This window comes from Peromyscus maniculatus, chromosome 3 (genome assembly GCF_049852395.1).
Source record: "Peromyscus maniculatus bairdii isolate BWxNUB_F1_BW_parent chromosome 3, HU_Pman_BW_mat_3.1, whole genome shotgun sequence".
Classification (NCBI taxonomy): domain Eukaryota; kingdom Metazoa; phylum Chordata; class Mammalia; order Rodentia; family Cricetidae; genus Peromyscus; species Peromyscus maniculatus.
The window spans coordinates 25,139,167-25,161,922 of NC_134854.1; the positions used below are offsets into that span (position 1 = coordinate 25,139,167).

A 22,756-nucleotide genomic window follows, 5' to 3' on the forward strand; every position below is an offset into this window, starting at 1 on the left:
TAACTGTAAAGCTTAGCATCTCTGGAGATGCAGCATACTTACCATGCTATGAACATCACATAAATACAGAATCAAAGAGAGGGCAGGGTGCCTACCTTCCCTGATGGCCGTGAAAGGTGTCCCCTCTTCTTCCTGCAGCCTGATCACCTTTAGAGCCACCAGCTTCCCATTTACCCTGCAGGAAACCAAAGACAGGTGAAAGTGACTCTGCGGAGCTCTGTGTCTGCTATGGTTCTGATTATGCACCCTAAAATTTCTGTTCTATGCAATTCTTCATTGAGAATGTCAGGGACTCGATTATTCTGCTACAGCCATATTTGTTTCAGCAAGGCTGGGAATCCTAGATCACTGTAAATATTCACATTATAAATACACTTGCAAAAGGCTAATACTGAATTTGATATTTCTATGATTTAGTCTTTTCCATCCAGTAAAACTAGAGTTCAACAAAACCACTTGACAATGATTCTCAGTTTAATTCAAAGCAAAGAAGTGAAAGGGATATTTTCCTTTGTTTCTCAGACTGCACTGTCACTCTTGGATAGGGTCATTTAATCCCAAGGACAGAAAGGTGACACTCACATTCCCTTGATATCTCTCTCTCTCTCTCTCTCTCTCTCTCTCTCTCTCTCTCTCTCTCTCTCTCTCTCTCTCTCTCTCTCTCCCTCCCTCCCTCCCTCCCTCCCTCCCTCCCTCCCTCTCTCTCCTCTCTCTCTCTCTCTCTCTCTCTCTCTCTCTCTCTCTCTCTCTCTCTCTCTCTCTCTCTCTCTGTGTGTGTGTGTGAGCAACACGCCCCCCACATCTTTCCCATTTTTAAAATAAGAGCTTCTGAAAACTGTAATTAATCTGGTTGTTTTGTGTTATGGTATATCACCAAAAATTTGATGAATAGGGGACTGGAGAGATGGCTCAGCAGTAAAGAGCACTGGCTGCTCTTCCAGAGGACCATGTTCAATTCCCAGCACCCACATGGCAGCTCACAACAGTCTGTAACTTCAGTTCCAAGGGATCCAACACCCTCACCCAGACATACATGAAGGCAAAACACCAATGCACATAAAAAAAAATACAAATAAATAAACCTTAAAAAAGATGAATTACAAATTACAAAAGACATACCCAAAGCAAATGCTTCTTTGAAACACATTATGTGTGTCTCTAAAGTAAGATTACACTATGGAGATAATTCTTTTTTTAATTAATTAATTTATTTTTTAAATTACATTCATGATATTCATTAATTACACTCATGATATTAATCACACTTGTGGTATTCATAGATTACATTCACAGTATTCATTCAATTATATACACACACACACACACACACACACACACACACACACACACATATATATATATATATATATATATATATATATATATATATATATATTAAATTTTAAATGCTGAATGTCATTCCTTGAAGTGGGGAGGAGGTCTTAAATACAGGCTTACAGCACAATGGGAGGACCCTGGAGGGCATAAGTTCGCTACTGATGTTTTACAGTCTTGCATCTAAGCTGTTAATGCCTATTATTCAGGATATACAGACAAGGAACTTCCCTTAAGCATTCAGGAGGGTGGAACCTGGCAGGGAATTAGCATAGGGAGGATATCAAGGTCAAGGTCCACAAGCAAGACAACAGTTACCCAAAACGTGGGCCAGGGCCCTACAGGTCCCCCTTTTATTAAAAAATGAGCTTCTGACTTGGGTTGCATGGGACGTCAGCAGGTCACCTTACCCGTCATGGAGACACCTGCCCAGGCCACACAGGTGCTCTGTCTTAGGTTGGTGAGTGCCCCCCAGGAATTACCTGTCTCTGAATACTCATTAGGAGATAATTATTCAGTCAATTCTGTTACTATCAACATCAAAGACTTAACTACATATTCTGGTCCTCTTGATTGCTTTATTTTCTACTTTTACTAGGCCTGATGGAATATTTTATTTGGTTCCCTTGTTCACTAAAATGTTTTAAAGGAGATACTAAATGTAAAAAGTACAAAAGATAGTTAGTGAAAAACAAACCATCCTGCCATGCTCCTCCTACCACCTAGCTCCCACCCTCTGAAGCCAACACTGACCACTTTTCAGATATACTCTCTGGTCTTTAGGACCTCCATATTTACACATAAATTATGTGTATGTGTTTATGTCATATAAATTGACATGTGTATACATACACATCTGCACAGTGCAGAAAACCACATACAGAAATGTTGGTATATGATACACAGTGCACTGCAACCCCTTGTATAATATACTTAATTTCATACTAGTCTTTAACTACGAGTCATCTAGCTTATTCACAATTTTCTGCTACTACAGTGATACGCTATCCTTGTATATTTTACCCTTATTTTTAAAAACATGAATAACAAATTCCTTTAAAAAAAGACAAGATCAAAATATATACAATTCTAATTAGTATTTTTTATGAAAATTCAAATTTTATACTACAAAGCAGAAACCAATTTACCTTTCCTACAGCAACAATGACAGTTGCTATTCCTTTCCTCTGTCTCCTCTATGTTATCAACATTTGGTTTACTAATCTTATAGGTCAAAATGGTTTCTTATTATAAGTGTGATTGCTACCAGAAATCTTCAGAGGAACCAAAATGGAGAGCTCATGTGACCCAGAGAATCCTGTGTCTGAGTTTGAATAATGAATGTTAATGTCTTTAAAATAAATAAGAAAAATTAAGAAATCACAATATCTAATGAACTTATGTTTGTTCAAAAAAACTGCCCCAGAAGGGAAACCCAGAAGCCAGAGTCCTCATCACAATCCAACTGCCAGGTGGCATTTCTCCCTGAGCCCACTGACACTCCATTTCTGGTGATGGCAATGAGATACGGACATCTTGTGCAGTCTTCCTCCTGGAAGACATCCTCCTTTCCCTGTATCTCAGCCGGGAAGGCAGGCCCAGTGATTTTCTCTCCTGAGTGCATCACCTTGACTTCCCTAAGCCTGTTTGTGCTCTGGGTACCCAGGTGCAAGCATCAACAAACGCCTGCATGTGTGGTTCAGCTGGCTTCACAGTCTGTGATCCGCACTTTGTGCTTGAGAACTAAGCGAGGCTTTGGCAGGGATTGAGGCCACGATGCAGTCAGAACTGACATCTGCACAGACTTCTCAGCCCAGTTGAGCTCATCAGTGGCTCCCACAGGAGGCAGTAACTGATTCCAGGAACGCCTTGGAATTTTCCCCTCATTTACAGACATTTTCCTCTCACCCATAAAACACACACACCACCTTCTTCCGTCAAAGCTTTCCACTTCCCTTGAGAAGCATTAAACCGTATGTACCAGGAACAGAATTCTGGCATATGGAATCTCATACTTCTAAAGGCCATGCACTTCAAAAAGGCCCTGGGACCACGAAATATGACTAGTCCTTAGCACACGGAAAACAATGGAGCCTTTACTTGAACTAACACTTATTCCTGAGATGCAACTGAAGTCAGCCTGGTGGTATGAATAAGAATGGTCACCATAAGTTTCTATATTTGAATACTTAGTCATCAGGGAGTAGAACTATTTCAAAGGTATAGAAGCATCAGGAGGTGTAGCCTTGTTGGGAGAGGTATGGCCTTGTTGGGGGCAGTGTGTCACTGGGAGTGGACTTTTAGGTTTCAAAAACCAATGCCAGTCCCAGGGGTGCACACTCACTCGCTTGTCTTTATCTGTCTCTCTCTCTCTCTGTCTCCCTTTCTCTCTGTCTCTCTGTCTGTCTCTCTCTGTGTATGTGTCTCTCTATCTCTCTGTCACCCTGTCTGTCTCTGTCTGTCACTCTGTCTCTCTCTCTCCCTGCTTCTAGACCAGAATGTAACTGTCAACTACTGCTCCAGTGCCACCATGCCCTCACCATGATGACAATAATGGACTAACTCTTTGAAACTGTAAGCAATCCCCCAGTTAAATGCTTTCTTTTATGAGTTTCCTTGGTCATAGTGTCTCCTCTCAGCAACAGAACAGTGACCAAGACAGTAAGAATCCATCTGAGCACTCTCAAAGATCAATCTACATCATTCTGTGGTGATAAAAAAATTTCCTTTGAATTTACTTTCTCTAATCACAAGAGACAATTTTAGGGAATTATAATTCTGCAATTTCCATGAACTGAAACTCCAAGTGTTAAGGTATCTATTTATTTGTTTGTTTAAATTTTATTTTGTCTGATGTGCATGAGTTTTTAATCTACATATAGGTCTGTTCGTCATGTCTGTGTCTGGTGTCTGAGGATGCCAGAGAAAGATGTCAAATTCCCTGGAACTGGAGCTACAGATGGCCGTGAGCCACAGTGTGGGTGCTGGGAATCCAACTCAGGTCTTCTGGAAGAGTCAGTGCTCTTAGGTTTCTAGGCCCCTCTCAGCCCCAAGTGTTAGTGGATTTTGTGGGCTATGATCATTCAGTTGCTGCTGACATTGACATTTTAGATATCATATCAAAGGAAACTAAGAATGTCTTTAAAGTTCATACATTATAAGCTCCAGAGAAAAAGAGACTGCTTCATTCACTGCTATGTGTCCAGTATCCAGAACCTTCCTGGCACAGCATATATTTTTACAGAATGAATATTGATGTACTTAATTCATGGATACTTTCCCCTTCCTTTATGCCAGATAAATCTAGAATAGGGTAGGAAACTTATTATTTCCAAAATTTTCAGAGAAACAAAAAAATTTATAAAACTGTCAGCATCTTCATTCATGTTTGGCTTAAGGATTTCTTTATTTTCCTTTTGTCTTTTATGGGTTTTTTGCACCCCACCCCCAGATTAAAAATGAAGTCTCTCTGATTCTTATGCATATGGTAACAAATTTTCATTTTGCAGAGGTTTTAGAATTTGTAGAATACTTTAATTAACCTTTTTGCAGCCAAAAGACTCATTGCAACACACGGACAACCTTTAACAATCTAAGCACAGAGTCTAGTCAGCATCTCTCCCGCCAATGGCTTCACTCAGTTTACCACAAGGAATCATATTGATCATCACATTGCTCTTTAACCTGAGTCACCATGACTTTCTCCTTCCTTAATTAGATTTTCTCTGCATGTCTGGACACTCACCAAGTGCTGAGTCCTTCAGCGTTAAAGTCCAGTAAAAATGTTAAGTCACAGGCTCAACCGTTCTAAAAAGGATCTTTGGGAAGAATAATATTATGAAACTGTCTAATGTTCTAATTTGTGTACATACATATTTTAGCACTTTTATCTGAAGCACTTAAAATTCTAAGGTACTAGCTATGCATGTATTTCACTTCTTAAGGGTATCAAATTAAGATGTCATCTATTAAAAAGCAAAAAAGTCATATTTTCTAATTATCTTATAGTTTCAAACTACTTTATGAGTGCTCAAAACATGTAATTCAAACACCGATTTAAATAAACACAAAATTCAAATTGAATCAATAAATCAGAACTGTTTACAGAAAAACACTGGAGATTCTCCTTTAATAAGTCGTATTAATTAAATCAAAAGCTAATGAATAAAAAAGGCAATCAAGGTTTGATTGCCAGTGGAAACATTAATTCAGATAAATAACATGGTGAGAAAAATATGCTTTAACTTGTGTTAATATTGCTGTAGAACAGTCTTTTGAAGATACAGCCAGTTTTGCCTCCAGTTGTTATAACCTACACATCAAGTCATTTTCCTTCAGACACAACCGCCATTACCAACATGGCATCACTATGAGATACAATCTCAGCCCCAGGATGAGTAACTCAGTGTTCTAGTCTGGTCTGTATGTCGCTAGGAATGAGCTGCCAATGCAGCACAAGGCAGAGCTGTATAAATAGTGTCCAGTCACAGAGACCTTGGGACACTAGGTAGTGAGACTCAAGAAGAATACAGCTTCAAACGGATTCTGACCACAGCTTCAAAACTCTAAACTCAGAAATTGTGTCCCTAATTCCATGTGCCCCTTGACACGTATAAATACAAAATTCTTTTGTGATTTTGTGATTACCTAAAGTGTAGAATTTTTAAACAGAAGCAACAACCTACTGTTTTGTTTTGTTTTTTATCCATCCTTTGCTTTGTTTATTTCTAGTTCTGCCAGACCTATAGACTTCCCACTTTGCTCAGGGCACAGTTTCCAGTTTCAGAAAATGATGCTCAAAGAGAATTTCCATACACATAAGTAATTCTTAAAGGAAAGCTGCAAAGTCTTCTCTTCCATTAGTTACCTCAAATTAACAGGATAAATTAGACAAGAAAACAAAATAAAAATACTATCTAGGTCATCTCGGAAAGTACTGTTCATGTGTTCACACTTAGAAGAGATTATGCCTGGACGATATAGAGGAAATTAAAGCAGTATACCTAGAAGAAATTTAATATATCTGGGAAATGTAATATATGATGTCTCCCTCATCCATTAGATCTTGTATCAAGGGAAAATGCTGAGGAAAACCCCAGCCAGAGAAGCCAGGTCCAGGCTTTGTCTCTGGCTGTGTTGACACAGGGGCAACAGCAAGCCATGGCAGAGCCAGAGCAGTGTTTTGGGCTGAGTTTATAAATTTGGGGCAAATTATTAAAACTATGTGGAAAGCTATCCTAATCAGGCTTCATTTATTAACAACCTCTTTTAAAAGTCGTTCAAATGCTCAGTATCTAGTTTTAAAACTTTAGAAGTTAGCTAGCTGTTCTGTGGCCCCACTGCTGTCTTTCAATCCACCTTTTATTGGGATGTGAATGAGAAGCCACCTCAACAGTCCTTAACCACTGTTTTCTGGCATATCCTGATAATGCTAGCCCCCATACCTTACTCTAAGGGAGAAAACATTTTGAATAATTAGAATTTTGAGGTAAACTCTAACAGCCCCTTGCAGTAATGTGTATTAAAATTATGTGGACAGAATTGGAAGAAGACTCATACTAAATCTTGTTAAATTGATTTCTTTTCTAATAAAATCTAAGATTAATAAAATAACAGTATAAAGTCTACTTGCTAGGATGTGACTAAGAATACAAAATCTGAGGATTTAATACAATGAGCAAAGAGTACATTCAATCAGCAACTATTACCCATAAAAACAAATGGTTGCTACTAAAGCATAATTCATAATTTTAAATGTTTTATCAAGTGTATAGTCTCAAGATACTTTCGAACAAAATTAGTTTGGACACTTTGAATCATTATGTGTTGTGGAATATTATTTTAAGGTGTGTTACTTTTGTTTATGTTGCATTTGTTTCACTCTGTGAAGTTGTGTTACTGTGCCTGTCTAAAACACCTTGTGGTCTAAATAAAGAACTGAATGGCCAATAGTGATGCAGGAGAGAAAGATAGGTGGGGTTGGCAGGCAGAAAGAATATATAGAAGGAGAAATCTAGGAGAGAAGAAGTAGCCAGAGAAGGAGGAGGACTCCAGGAGCCAGCCACCCAGCCACATAGCTACACAGCAAGTCATGGAGTAAGAGTAAGATTTATAAAAGTAAAACAAAAAGAAAAAAAAAAAGGTAAAAAGCTGTGGGAGTCTGCGGGAGTCCAGCTCTGACTTGTCAAAGAGTGGGAGGAAAGAAGAATGAGGAAATGATAGATAGAGGCAAAAGACCTCCTCCCTTTCAAGATTAAAGCACAAAATACAGCCAAATGTAGACCTTCAAAATACCTTGTAACCACGCCCATGGCCAAATCATCCCATTATGCAGCCCTACTGAGTAAAGCAAGCTCAGATTCTCTTACCCTGAGTAAGGTCATACTAGGGATCCCCTGTGGGCCCCCACAAAAAGCCCAGAGGCAAAAGGTAGACAGGGTAATTTAAGTTAAGGAAAGCTGGCAAGAAACAAGCCAAGCTAAGGCCGGACATTCATAATTAAGAATAAGCCTCTGTGTGTGATTTATTTGGCAGCTGGATGGCAGGCCCCCTAAAAGAACAAAACCAAACAACAATTATGTTCATGGCAGAAAACAGAACTGTGCACATTTTCACAATTTTAAGGTGATCAATTTTGTACCATTCCCAAACTAGAATCAATTAATAAAGGATTTTACAAGTTTATTAAGGAAGGCAAGCACAGAAGATAGTTAAGAGCCCTGGGACCCCATACCCCCCAGTTTGGTTTAGGGTTATGCACAGGGTTTTTTAATTCTATACCTGGCAGCCTAACTCCTTCGCCTGGATATACTATGCATACACACCCCTCTCCAAACAATTCACCTAGGAAAGAAATATCAGCACCCTTTAATCCCCATCTACAATGGACTCCACATACACCAATCCTTGAACACCAGTTTGAGTCTCTCATCCCAATAGCAATCAAATTCAGGCAGTCTCCATTCAAGTATATCCCCCAACATATCTAAGTTAAAGACAAGTTAAAGACTAGAAGAGCCAACCTGGCCTGAACTGATTTTGAGTGCTTGGAAAAACCACAGTGGCCTCTAGTAACCTTTTAAGAGGAAATCCCCTATTTACCATCTTATGCCTCTGCACAATTGGACATGCATATGATTGAAACTAACTATATTGTGGGAAGAACATATGCAATAGGAAAATTATTTTTAACTTACCAATCAAAATAGAAAACCACTCAAATTATGTCCCTTAGTAACAAGGACTTCTCCTTCTCTTTAAGTCCATAAAAGGAATACCCTAACAATGATTGGGGTTTTGAGCATCCTCACTCATGTGGCCCATCAAGTTTGACAGTACAGCCATCTTTAATCTGTACTATAACTTTGCTCCAAAGAAAAATTTCAACTCTTTAGATAAGAGGCCAATAACCTGGAAACACTTGGCAACAGTGACATTGCTATCAGAAGAAACTTCAGTGACAATGAAGCTTTCAAAGAAGAGAGCAAACCCCTCACTGGCCATGGGTCTTTAGACTCCCACTGCCATGGTCAAAGCAGTCCTTCAAAGACTTAGTGGAACTCCAACCCCTCTACAGAGCTCCAAATTAGGTCATTCTTTCTGCTGCAGAAGGAAAAAAGAAAATCTGCCACCTGTAGTTTACCCTCTGCTTCAAGTTCTGAACCAACAAAGACAATACCAAAGGCATTGGTCCAGCCCTCCATTAAAGTTCAAATGTTCATTTATTATTCAACAAATACTAATTGTGAGGTTTCGAGTTTGTGCTTGGGATAAATAATAAGTAATAATACATCCCTGCACACAAGGCTCTTGAGTCCAGCCCAGGACTAAAAATCAAATGAGAGGGATACAATGAGAGGAAGTCACCAGGCTCCCACTTGTGAAATGGCTCAATTTGGCCATCTGTAAAAGAATACCCACAACTGAAAGACATCAAATATGCTTAAATCTATAGCTATATACAAAACTAATGAAACCAATTGATCATACATGGAGTACTCTGTGGTCCTCTCTTTAGTATAAAATCTGGTTAAAGAAAAAGGATGCTGTAGTAAGGGCTTCCCTTGCAGAGGTTGTAAGAAGTGCTTCCTGGTGGAAGCTTTTGTGCTCCTTCACAGAATAAATCCAATCCAAATGTGACCATACTTAGATTTAAGTGCTTACTGAGAGAAAATAATCAACAAAGTAAATAATACCCACTGGGTTATAATCTGAAAATTCCAAACTATCGGACATTGTAAGAAGAACAAGCCTGAACAAAATAATTTCAAAGTAACACTATCTGAGCTCTAGATGTTATTAAGATATTAATATTTGTTTAATGATGTCATGTTAGAACATGATAGGTGTGTGTGTGTGTGTGTGTGTGTGTGTGTGTGTGTGTGTGTGTGTCTGTCCTGCATCTTCAGATATCCTCAGAAGAGGGCATCAGATCCCTGGAGCTGGAGTTACAGGCACTGAACTTTGCTCTGCAGAAGCAGCAAAGGCTCTAAGTTCTAGTTCCATCGTTGTATTTTAATAAAAGAGTCGTCATCTTTCGAATAATAAATATATTTGGAAACAATTATATTTGGAGCTTTTCTCAAAACTAATAGAAGAAATTAAACGACAAAACAAGATCAGATATGGGCTGACAGTGCTTAAAGCCATGCGACACGTTGACAAGGGTTGACTACAACTCTGACTTCTACTAGTTATTTTCCACACAAAGAGGTACAGAAAGAAGGAAAGAGTTGGGATGGTAAGGGGTGCCATAAAATGCTGTCTTCTGAACATAACATGGCTCCCATTTTCATGAACTAATAGCAACTGAGATTATCTGCACAGAATCTGCACAAGATGGAACCCATCAACGTTCCGCCATTCAAGAGGGAGGCTTATTGGACTCCACTGCCCTCCCAGGAGCTACTGGCTATGAGTGGCTGCTGGAGGAGGTGGGGGGATTTCTTAGTGGTGGTAACTGCTGATAAGCTGCCATTGCTCCGATATGTTACCTCCCCACAGGAAGGGTGGTCAGGAAGCTGAAGTGGTCGTCCGGGTGAAAGATGTTAGCATTCATACTGGGGCAGGAACAGTGAGAAAAAGAAACAAACTTCTGAAGACGAAGCCACTAGAGGGTCAGGACAAACTGGACTGAGTCTTGGGAAATTAAAAGAATGATTTCTAATTTCCTGATTTCAGCATGTGGATATTTAGAGGTACCATTTGTTGATATGAACAGAACTAAAACTTGGATAGATGGACATGTGTTCCAAGAATTTTATTTGGTAAGATGTTGAACTGGAAACATTAAATGGAGATGCAACTGACACACTGGTATTTATAAGTCTGGATCTTGATACAAAATTCTAAGCCAGACATAAATTTGTGATTCATTTATACTACAGGAAGAGCCAGGATTCTGAGTTAAGAAAGCACTTAGAACCGAGATGTGGAGTAGGGAAGAATTTGCTGATCTGAGGGCAATGTTCTTGATCTGGAAGCCTGAAGAGCGAGGGAAGGTACCACTAGAGTACACAAAGAAATATGAATGGGTTCTGAGAGTGGAAGACTGTTAAATTTGGGTCTTGGGTGGTATCTGGTGTAACAGTGATGTAAGGCAAGAGACTCAATCCTGAAAGTATCTTGGAAGCATGGGGATGAGGATGGTGTTGAGGATGCTGCCAGCTTATCTGACCCCTCTGTGTGCAGGCAAGGTGTGCAGCAGGATGGGACCAGTCTTTGCAGCTGATGGATTAAGTACATTTTCTCAGCCCTCACTGCATATTAAACCCATCACAGAGCTACATCACAACAGTGGCCAGTCATACCTCTGATGTAACCGGTGTGAGCTCGGGGAAGGGGTAAAAGCACCTGTATTTTGAAAAATTCCTTTGGTGATTCTAATATCTAACCATGGCTGAAAAAAGAGCTTCTCATAGTTGCTCTTCCTTGGCCTTGTCCTTTACACTGATGTCTCCTTGTCACTATAAACATACAAAATTGTACTGATATTGTGAGTCCCTCTGTGCCTCAGCTGAAAGCTTCTTGCTAACCCTCAGCTGCTTGCTCCTTCTCAAGCTTGGCTGTCAGGAAGCACAAACTACCAGATGTGCTGTATTAGTGCTAAGCAGATCAGGACAGTCCCTACCCCATTCTAGAAACTGAGCATAGCCTAAGGATTCATTGAACTGTGACAGCCACAGAACACTGTAAACTCAGACTGACTGACCGAAAGAGTATACACTCTGAGTTGTCCTCAAGGACCCTGAAATTACAGTATCTCTCACCTTTTAAAATAGGATTCAGGAGTATATTTTCTCTCTAATAAACTCCAACCAGTTAACAGGTACCCAGTTCCCATGCCTCTAACCATTAATTCTATATTTCAATCCTACTTATGACAGGCACTGGCCACCTAGCGTCCTCTGTTCTCATCCTCAAAAGAATAAAACACTGAACACAGGGAGGCCAACACTGTACTTTCTGGCACTGCACTCTGGACCCAAACCACCCTCATTTCAGTGCCCTTGGCTTCAAGTGTCTGTGTCTCTCTGTCTCTCTACCTCTCCGTCTCTCTGCCATCTCTCCCCCAACTCCACTTTCCCAATCATGTTTGATGCTCATGCTCCTATCCAGGCCTTGTTCATGCTCCTATTACAGCCAGGCCACAGCTCTTCATCACCGATAAGTACACTGATATTCTACTCTGCTGCTAAACTATTCAAGAAAATCTGTGCACAGCACAATTTCATTCACAGTCGGAGCTCAGTAGTAACAAGTGAGCCAGTTGCTCACTTTGTCAAAGAGGTGCTGAAATAGCACACACTAGAGTCTCTACAGCTCTTCCGTTACTTAACCAACCGTTATCAAAACACCCTGCCTACAGAACTTTCTTTCCTACCACTGCATAATCAAATACATCTATCAACAATTATAGGCAAGAAAATATGCTGACTAGTCACATGATTCACTAGCCTATGAGCGCTACTCAGTTTAACACTCTCAAGAGAACAAGTTATTCGGGTACAGCACCATTTCTCCAACCTCTTGACCTCTATTTTACTTGAGAATTGTTCAGAACCATCCAAACAATATTCTTTTCCAAGTGTTCGAGGAGGGCCTGCAGGAGAAGAGCCAGACTGATGTCCTCAGGTCTGTTGCACAAGATCCATTGTTCTGAACATTCAAACCCATCAGGACTACTAGTATCTTGCAGTTTTTCATAATTTCCACAGGAAGTTGACAGTTAAATAAAAATCTCAAGTACAGACTTCTTTAAAATTCTACAGAACAGTCATCTCTGGTCTAAAGTCTTTAGAGCACCACCGTGCGGCACACGTCTGACTGTGCATCACACATCTGGCAGTGCACCACGGTGCATCACACATCTGGCGGTGCACCACCGTGTACCACACATCTGGCGGTGCACCACCGTGCATCACACATCTGGCGGTGCAGCACCGTGTACCACACATCTGACTGTACAAGTCCCTCATGTGTCTGCTGTGCACTTGGGGACGGAGTCAAACGCGCCTCGCTCCTCAGTAGCAGTGATACAAGCAAAGGGAAGGTGAGTAATTGCATCTGTTCCTTGCCCTCTCTCTATGGCAGCAACATCTTCTGTAAGTGGACTTGGGGCCTGAGCTCCTCAAAGGACTTCCTGCATCTCAGACTAGGGCAGTCTGGACTCGTCTGGTCTGGCTGAGTTTGAAGAGATTGTCATCATTTACCTTGATACATGGCTTTCTGCAGGATTGGGGTAGAGGACTGACTGTAAACTTCTCAGGACTCTGAGGACAAGTGTCTCCGAGGTGCAAGGAACCCCTCTGGGAGAGCAAGAAGCACCCACAAATGGCTGTTGAGAAGATAACCAGCTAGTGGGGGAGATGAGACGCTACCCAGCAACCCAAATGCATGACAGACAAAGGCAACAATGTTAGTTTGTCTCTGACCAAAAGCCACTTGGGGGAAAAGGGTTTATTTGGCTTATAAGTTAGAGTCCACCACGGAGCAGAAAAGGACCATAATGACTGATGAAAATGTCTAATTTCATTAGAAAGAAATAGTTTCTTATCAGGAAGCTTTACGGATTCCCACAAAGTGAGACCTGAAACTTACTGTGCAACATTCACTCATTAAAAACACAACACACATGGACTCATGAACACCGAAAAATAAGAATGATGAGAAGCTAAGTCAGAGATTCACCAAATACGGAGAAAAAAAAAAAAGCAGAAATAGGGATTTTTTTTGTATTTTGTTTTTTGTTCTCTTTTGTTTTGCCCTCTTCCTGTTTTCAAGTACACTTGTCTGGAGAAACACATCACAGAGGGCTTTGGAAACACTGCATTTCACACTTCTGGAGAAATCACATTTTCTCTTTCTGAGGTCAAGGGGCCACTTTAAATGGATTGTCATCTTCGGCAGATTTTTTTTTCCTCCCCGCTCCCTGACAGAAAATGTTTCCAATGAGCCAAGAAGACATGGTTCTACTTTCTGATGATATTATCTCTTTCCCCAAACCTAGGTTGCTTCTTCTGCTCTGGCCAATTCTTAATAATCACATCTCAATCCTATCCAAGAATGAAAGGCAAATCTATTCAACCGTCATTTTCTTTTTGAAAAGTATTACTACAGTCTCACAACGATAGTGAGCCATCACCTGAGCAGGGGCTAAGGGGAAGCAGATAAAGCCTGATGTTCAACCTTACAGCTCTTCTGGCCTCCCAGTCCAGTTCCCATGTATCTAACAGAGCCATAATGTGCCGTGGTCCTGGTCCTGGCCCAGGCCCAAACATTGAGTGTGAACGAATGTTCCCACTCTCAAGATGAAAGCCTCCCTACAGAAAGCAGATGAGATGCACCAGAAAGCACATCACAGATTCATTGCAATGTTCTGAAGAGTCCCCTAATACTCATTGGCAACTGGTGTTCACCACAGAGACCTTGCTTTTCCCAATGAAAAAGAACCATACAAAATTAAGTGAAGTTTAGAGCCACAGTATAAAGCAATTAATGCAGCCCTGAAGAGTCATTATGACAAGGTATTCAGAGTTCAGAGTATCCTCTACCCATTCTCACAAAGATCAAAACACACACACACACAGCCCTGCAGTTTACATTCCTACCAACACAGAAAAACAGTATTTTCTTTCTGGTGGTTACCTGCAAAGACTTACAGAAACTAGCAAAGGAAACCTCACATTAACATTGTGAAAAGGCTTCAGACTAGAGTAAGCCAGGAGGACTGGAAGAGGAGGAACTTTTCTCCAATAAAAAGGCATTGATTTCATAATTATGATGGAAAACATTAAATATATTCAAACTGAAATTTAAAATACTATCCAGTACAGGTACATTTTTTTGCTATGGTTTAAATCTTTTATGGTAAATGGACTTCACAACAGTGCTATTCAGCACCATGAATGACCTCGCTAAAAGAGAGTGTCCCTTAAAATGGTTTGTTAAGAAGCAAGTTGAGGTGTCAGCCTAAAGCTGAGAAATTTACCTGCAACTGTTGAAGACAGAGATTGATCTTAATTCATACATTGCTGAAAAGATATAAAGAAAGACCATTATAAAGATGCCTATCATTGGTAAAAAGAAAGATAGAAGTTTGCCTTACTTCTAAAACCTTGCAATAGGACCAGCGTACAAAGTTAGCCTGATTTGAGATAAACTTGTGTCATACGCAGTCAAGAAGTTACAATAAATCGATAGATAGATAGATAGATAGATAGATAGATAGATAGATAGATAGATAGACAGACAGACAGATAGATAGATAGATAGATAGATGGATAATGAAAGAAATAAAGGTCCTGTAGTGCAGATCAGCTCGGTATAGGATACTACACTCCCTAGCACCTGTGTGCTTCCAGTTCTGTCTCTAGCACTAAAAACAAGACAAAGCTAAACCAGGAGGGGAGTGTCTTCAACTCAAAACCACAAGTTCCTGAATCCCTTGGTAACGTTATAAAGCATCACTAACTTGTGTAGAGTGGCAGGTCCAACTTCCATCGTCTCACTTCCTCTCTACAACCCCCCCACAATAATCGATACACTATGAGCTCACTTTCTGGAGAAAACGAGGTACACAATGGCTCAAGGATTGGGAGTGCAGCTCTGAGCCTTGGATCTAGGTCAGTCCTCTTGTAAACTCGGGGAAGTGGTAATCAAAACTGCCAAGGGAGGTCTGAAGAGCACTCACAGCTCTTCACTCATCAGAGGCACACTGCTTCTACCAGCCATTTCTTCCCAAGATACTCATGACCAAACTATTTCATCTTTATGTGTGTGAGTGTGTGTTTGTATGTGTGTTCACCCACATGCTTGTGTGCCTGAGCTTGATGTGTGTGTGTTCATGTATGGAGGATATGTACATGTCATGGTATACATGTGGAGATCAAAGGGTAACCTTAGGTATTGGTCCTTGCCTTCCACACTGTTTATGACAAGGGCTCTTATTCACCATGGCATATACTGAGTGGCTGTCTCACGGGCTTCTGAGGACTCCCAGGATAAGTCTTAAAGGAATGACTAAGGACATACTGTATGGGCCTGCCAACCATGTGGGGACAAGAACTGTGAGATTGCATGCCTCTGAGATGGCCTGGCTAGATATTACTCTAATGGGAGTATCACATTCTCAGTGACAGTAAATAAAAATCCAATTATTTTCAGGACAAATGTGCTAGCAGATTTTACTCCATGAGCACAGAGAGATGACTTGAGACCTGCGAAAACTAAGGGTTAATATCCAAGTGTACAGCTGTAAAAAAACAATTCCTGTATCCTGGCTCTAAAGTTCTATCCCCTACAGCCATCATTCAGAGCCTTGTGTTGTTATGGCTTGGCCTTTGGGAGGTGACTGGATCATAAAAACTCTGACTTCATCAATGAAGTATCCATTTATGGATCTATCGAGTAAAAGGCTGTTGAAAACCAGGGGTCTCCTTGGAGGAAAGATGTCATTGTGGTATAGTGTGCATTGTTGCAAGTCCTGTCTTCACTCTCTTTGTTTCCCGGCTAACACAAGCTGAGCATGTTTCTTCTACCAGATGCTTTACCATTATGTACTCCCTCCAACCATTCGGCTAAAGGCAAGTGGGCCAAGAGAACAAGGCAGAAACCTCTGAGACACAAGCCAAAATAAACCAGTCCTCTCCACGTTGATTCCTGGTATTTTATCACAGCGACAAAAAGCCAACACAGGAACTCTCATCATCACACACTTTCTGATCAAAGCACACCTAAACATTTTCTTCCATCACCATAGAGTGACATTTATTGGCGGAAGGACTATTAATAGCACTGTGACTGGTGCTAAAGAATAAGTTAATGCAGATGAAGTAAAGGAGACACCAAGAAAAGCAGGAACAGAAATAAGTATTAAATATCCTGACACATGTGGAAAATGAGACTCTAATGATAGGTTCTCTCCCTCATTGCAAACCCTGCTGAGTTCCAAGCAGGGACAGTGAGGACCACAGCCAGGAGCAGGCCAGGCCAGTGAGAGCATGAAAACATACTAAGACACCAAAGGAGGAGTTAATGATTCTTGCTAAACTGGCCTGGCAGGATTCACACGAAGGGCAAGCAGGTGACTGGTTGTCTAGGCACAGGGGGTGCTCTCATGCACTGGCTTGGAGGGATTCTCGATACAACAGGCCTATGTGGGCATGTGAAAGATGGGGGCCAAGATCAAAGCTCAAGCAAGAAGGCTTAAAGAAGCCTGACATAGAGATCATTTCAGATGTATAAAGGTTTTCATGGTATGTCTGCTTTAAATTCACTTCTAAGACAGAACGATGTGTAAACATGTTAAAAGGAGAGGTAAGACATTTAAATCCTGGCATGAGAGCATCCTAACACAAACAAGGGTTCAAAAGTGGGGACAGCAAAGCACAGAGCTTAGAGAAAACAATCAGGGGTGTGTGTGTGTGTGTGTGTGTGTGTGTGTGTGTGTGTGTGTGTGTGTGTGTAAACTGAGGATGGAATCAACCACTGAGGTACTGTCCATCTGAAGAAGTTAAATATGTATTTTGAATCTTAAGCAATAAAAGATAATAAACTACATTCATAAAATTTACCAAACATACAATGTGCTGAGTCTAGGTTAAACAAATCATAAAATTAATATCTTTATAAATATAAATGAAGCACACTAAAATATTACATAAATCCCCAGTATGTCAATACCATGGTTATATACATCCACTATAAAATATCTGATCGTAAATTGTGATCACTACAACAAAGAAACGTGAACACACAATTTTCTGAATTCTCCTCTGCTTTGTCCCAGGTATTTTCTGGGCAAGCACACCCATGCTGCTCATGGTCCTCCACATCACTTTCCTGAAGAGCCCTTCTGCATACCCATGCTGCTCATGGTCTCCACATCACTTTCCTACAGAACTGTTCCGCTGTGCTTTTAGGGTCACAGCGTGAAGGAGACCCACAAGGTCTTACACAAAAGCTACTCCATGAAGTTTTAGCTACCAAATTTAGCTTCTACTAAGAAATCTTAGTTCTTTTCATGTGCAACAGCACAACTTAGCCCCTATGAGAAAAATCCGTGTTGTATGGTTTCTTTGTTGCAACCTAGCTTTAATATTGAAATGAAGTCAACTATCTGAAGTAAGGGTTATATAGCAAACCGCTTCAGAAGACAGATGACAACAGAGTTTTGTTTTGTTGTTGCTCACAGAGCAAGACATTTAGTTAAGAAGTCACAAAATCAGCTATCCAAAACGTCTCTCTTTGTGTGTGTCAGCCTTCATAGTCACCAACAGAAATCATTCTGGGGTGTTTCCATTTACGTGGAAAGAGAGCATCAAGCATCAAGGAGAAATCTCTGGCCACATGGGCTCAATACATTCAAGAGTAATTAGATATTTGCTCATTTGAAAAATGTAATGGGTAACTCGTACAATTGTCATGACACACTCCATTTACAGCAGAAAGGAAATCTGCAGTGGTCACTCTGAGGAATCCTTCCACTATTGACCCATGTGAAAATCCAGCCCAGAAAAATAAAAATGAGGCTACATAGCTCCTGCTACTAAAGAGTTTTTCTTTTAAAGAAACTGAACCTGAAAGTTGGTAATTTGGGCAGACACATACACACACACACACACACACACACGTGCACGATCACATATAAACACACACTTTCTCAAGTCAAATATTTGCAAAGGTTTAAAAAGGTTTTAAAACACTGGTTAGTAATTGTCTACTTTTTTGTCTCTTCATTTTTTTCTTTTATGCTTTTCTGTTAAAATGGAATTCAGTCTTATAAAAACTATTAGTTTTTATATTCAAGTTAATACTATTAAAACCAAGATTCTATACCTATGGTAAACAAATACTACTGTCTAGATTATCTTTCCTGTTTTCTGGGTTTTAGGCAGATACTCTCTATACATTTCTAGCATGTTTCTGTTTGTTCTTAAAACCCAGGTTTTAAAGAAAATGTCATTTATTTTCTTCCTTTACCAAGACCTTAAAATCCAGAGTACTAATTACTCAACTAAACTTACAGACTTTGACTTTACAAAAGTGAGGGGAAGTGTGTCAGATATAAATATATCTTCTGAAAATATGACAAGACCACTAATTTTGAGTGACTAAGGAGACAATGTGACTGAATTATATATCAGAAAGGGAGAGAAGGGTCTGTAAATTTTCGGTAGATGGAATGGCTCCAGTTCTGAAGTGCGGTGAGAAAGAGGCAGATTAAAAAGTGGAGACACGCTTGCAGGGCAGGGCCGTTGCCAATCAGCTGTGTAAATGCAGACCCATCATCCAGCCTGCCAGCTCTGCTTATCCAGCTTACAAACACCACCGCCTCTGCGTCCTCTCCCGCATCTCTCTTCCGTAGCACACATGGGAGCGCATCTGAAGAGTGCTGCAGGAATCACAGCGCTGCAGGCCGGTTGCCATAGAGTGCTGCAGGAATCACAGCGGTGCAGGCCAGTTGCCATAGGCTGCTAGCATTTCTAAACAGAAACCTGGCCACACCAGCTTCAAAATGACATTTGAGACTGCTAGCATGTACTGCTCAAAATAACCTGGCATACACTGGTACTCTTCGGGCCTTATCAATGAAATAAGCCCTTCTTAGACCAATGTTAAGTCAATTGAAGTCACAGCACTCATCAAAAAAAAAAAAATTAGCAGCTTAAGACCCATATGACAGTTTATATAAATATATTAAAAAAAAAAAACCACATATCCACTTAAAGCACAAAGAAGTGACTAAAAGTGAAAAGAAAGACCTTGAAATTTTGGCAAGAGGTTCAAGGCACACAATAGAGGCAGAAAGTCATTTTCTCCTCACAGCCCATTTTCAAAGAACACTTAACTACAGTCACAATACACAGCAGAGGTATGTTTCAGGTGAGAGTCAAAAAATCTGAATTCCTAATTTACTCAAAATCCCATTTGAAAGACTTTTATTTTTGAAGAATAGCTGAGCTACTTTTTCTCCTCTATTTGTGAGGAGTATAAAGGGCCATAACAGTGCTGGGGAGTCAGGAGTTAGGCTCGCCATTTACTCATATGGCAACAAATGAAAAGCGGCAGGAGAAATGGATGCCATGAAATTTTGAGCTGAGGTTCACATAAACAGGCAGCAATAAAATGGAAGCTGTTCTCTAAAACACACGGCCCACCAGAAAGAGAAGTGAGCAGCTCTCTCTCTCTCTCTCTCTCTCTCTCTCTCTCTCTCTCTCTCTCTCTCTCTCTCTCTCTCTCTCACACACACACACACACACACACACACACACACACACACACACACACACATCCACCCCAGCGCACAAAATTTCACAAATGACCAGGATGGAATAAGTGAGGAAATAGCTGTGATGTCTCTGCAGAGTTGCCTAGGGCAGTGGAAATATAGGTAAATGGCTAACAACAAACTGCACCATTAACATAGGGGCAAGACTTGACACTATTCCAAAGTTGTTAATTTAAGAAGGTAGAATAAGCACAGACTTAACAGTGATAAATTTAAAAAAAAAGTCATATCATATCTGGAGTTGGACTGACTTGTCCTAATTTATGGTGGAGTCAGTTAGCTATGTGATTGTAGTGGATTTTCTACACTATGTGGACATCAGTTTCTTTCTTAATAAAATGTGGAAAATTGTCTTATTTCAAAGATTTTCTAAGATTTTTTAATGATAAAAACATGCATTCATTAGGCATGTGCTACAGTGACACAGCATTCTAAACGCTCTAGTTGTGCTCAGTCAACCATAGTCTTCTAGTTTTATAAGAATGGCCCAGTGTTAAAACTTTACCTTTATTCCATGAATCTAAATTACAGAGAAAAGAAATAGCAAGAAGATTCACACAAAAGTAGATGTTACTTTAAAAAACCACACTAGCATTAATGTAAGAAATGCCAAGAGTGCAGTCACACACTAAAGCTCCATGGCCTCTCTGCTGCTTAAACAACCATAAATACAAAGGCAGCAGAAATATGAGGATAATTTCCATATGGTCTAAATCTTAAATAAGATGAAGCTGACGTCAAAAAGCAATATTTGAGATCCCCAAACTGTCAGAACAAGGAAGGGAAGACCAATTATCTGAGACATGTGAAGAAAGTTCAACTGACAGAAACAGGGTTCAAATTCTTCCACCAAGAATATACGAATATATCTGAAGGGTTTCCTTAGTCATGTCTTCCCTCCTTTCTACTAACCCCTTCATTCTAGTCTCTATATATATTTCTTTCCTATTTGCTTTAAAGCTAAAATGATCTGAACGCCTCAGCTCTCAGTCTCTCCCTGAATCAACTCTCATTCTTCATGCCTCATCCCTCGGAATAGTGGCCTTTTCTCTCCATTTTCTTTTCACATTCTCAATCTCCATTCCCACTGGTCCCCTACACACACTTAAAGAACACTTTCTTAATGACAAGTGTCCTGGCATCCCTTCAGATGCCTCTGAACCTTTGACCTTCTTGTATTATCAGATCTCTCTCATGCTTGCTCACCCACTTAGGATCCCCATTCTCCTCTCTTGCTAAGTTCCCTCTATTCTCTGCTTCTCTCCTTACTACTCTGCTACTTCACTCTTGTTATTCCATTTATAGATTAAACAATATTTTAATTAGATAATCCACTATGCTTTTAAGTTGGTCATACTCCCAGGTGCCCTCAGAACCCTCTAGAGTTTAGCACCGAAACTTCCTAAGATCCGGAAGTTAATTCTTTGTTATTGTTGTTTTCTTTTTAAGAAGTGTCACTGTCTAGTCTATCTCTTTCTCATTGGGAATTCTGATTGCTAAGGAATCCCACTAGGCTTCATTTGTAATGCTACCTACTTGCTTTCTCAATATCTCAATTTTCCAGTGTTTCTCCTAAGAGATTTGATCAGACATGCAACAAAAGTCTCTGCTTCCTCTTCTGCTTCCTCGGGGGTTCTTTAATCCCTTTCTCCAGATTCTGACTTCTATGCTGCCTCTAAATTCATTCTCCAGTCTAGCCCATCAGACCAATTAGAAACAACTTCTATGGTATTCTCTACCAGATTACAACAGGTCTTTCAAATATTAACCCAAGTGCCTAATGTTTACAGTTTCCCTCATCTGAGACAATGCTTGTAGATCTGTAAGGTCGTGGATTTAAATCCCTGAAAACATCAATCCCAAAGAGGCCATTCTGAACTTGATACTGAATTAGCTCTCATAACTTCAAAGGACTCATTTATGCAGGGAAGTGTCTGTTTCCTTGGAATGCTAGAAAGAAAGAACATAGTTGCTCAGGAATCAACCATAAAAAAAATGACAAATGTTTTATGCCTGAGATCTTCAAACAATTTCCTTTCTGTCTGAGACTTTTTAAGCTCAGATATTTTGTTGGTTCAAAGCCAGTAAGCTCAGATCACATTTCCCATTTTCAGATTCTACAGACAGAGATATATATCATTCCCATTGCTCCAGGATGAAACCACAAACACAGCCTTGAAGTTGAACTTCTCTGGCAACCCACGCACACTTGGGAGAAGGGTCGTTCCTTTCTCTAAAGCCCCTCCATTCTCTCATCATTTACTCTACTATGATATTCTCTGTTTCAAATTCTCTGATGGAAACAATGTCTATAATACAATCTTACACTGATTATTCAATGTAAATATTAATACTAGAAATTTCAGGGGCTTGTTTATCTTTCTATCATTATTACTAATAGCACATATATGTGGTTTTTGAGTTCATGCTAAATAGATAGTAAGCATTTGACTGAATTCATTAATGGTTCACCTTATTGGCTATGGATTGAAATAGCACCTAGTTCAGCTAAGCTTCAGCTTACTCAGGAATTCCTGTTTCAAATGTCCAGCTATCGATGCGATCTTTAATTATTTGAGACACATTGTTAAGTTATGAGTAATCAATGATATGAGAGGTCACTTGAATTTT

At 40.1% G+C, this 22,756-nt stretch overlaps 1 protein-coding gene across 6 annotated transcripts in view; it reads right to left on the minus strand.

Moving 5' to 3' along the window:
- Cdk14 (cyclin dependent kinase 14) overlaps positions 1–22,756 on the minus strand; it is a 557,745-nt gene that overhangs the window by 366,650 nt on the left and 168,339 nt on the right. For all 6 annotated transcript variants that reach the window (XM_076566272.1, XM_042272740.2, XM_076566274.1 and 3 more), the window contains one exon: positions 96–175. In XM_076566272.1, coding sequence (XP_076422387.1) covers positions 96–175 — 80 coding nt within the window. The remainder of the gene's footprint in view (positions 1–95; positions 176–22,756) is intronic.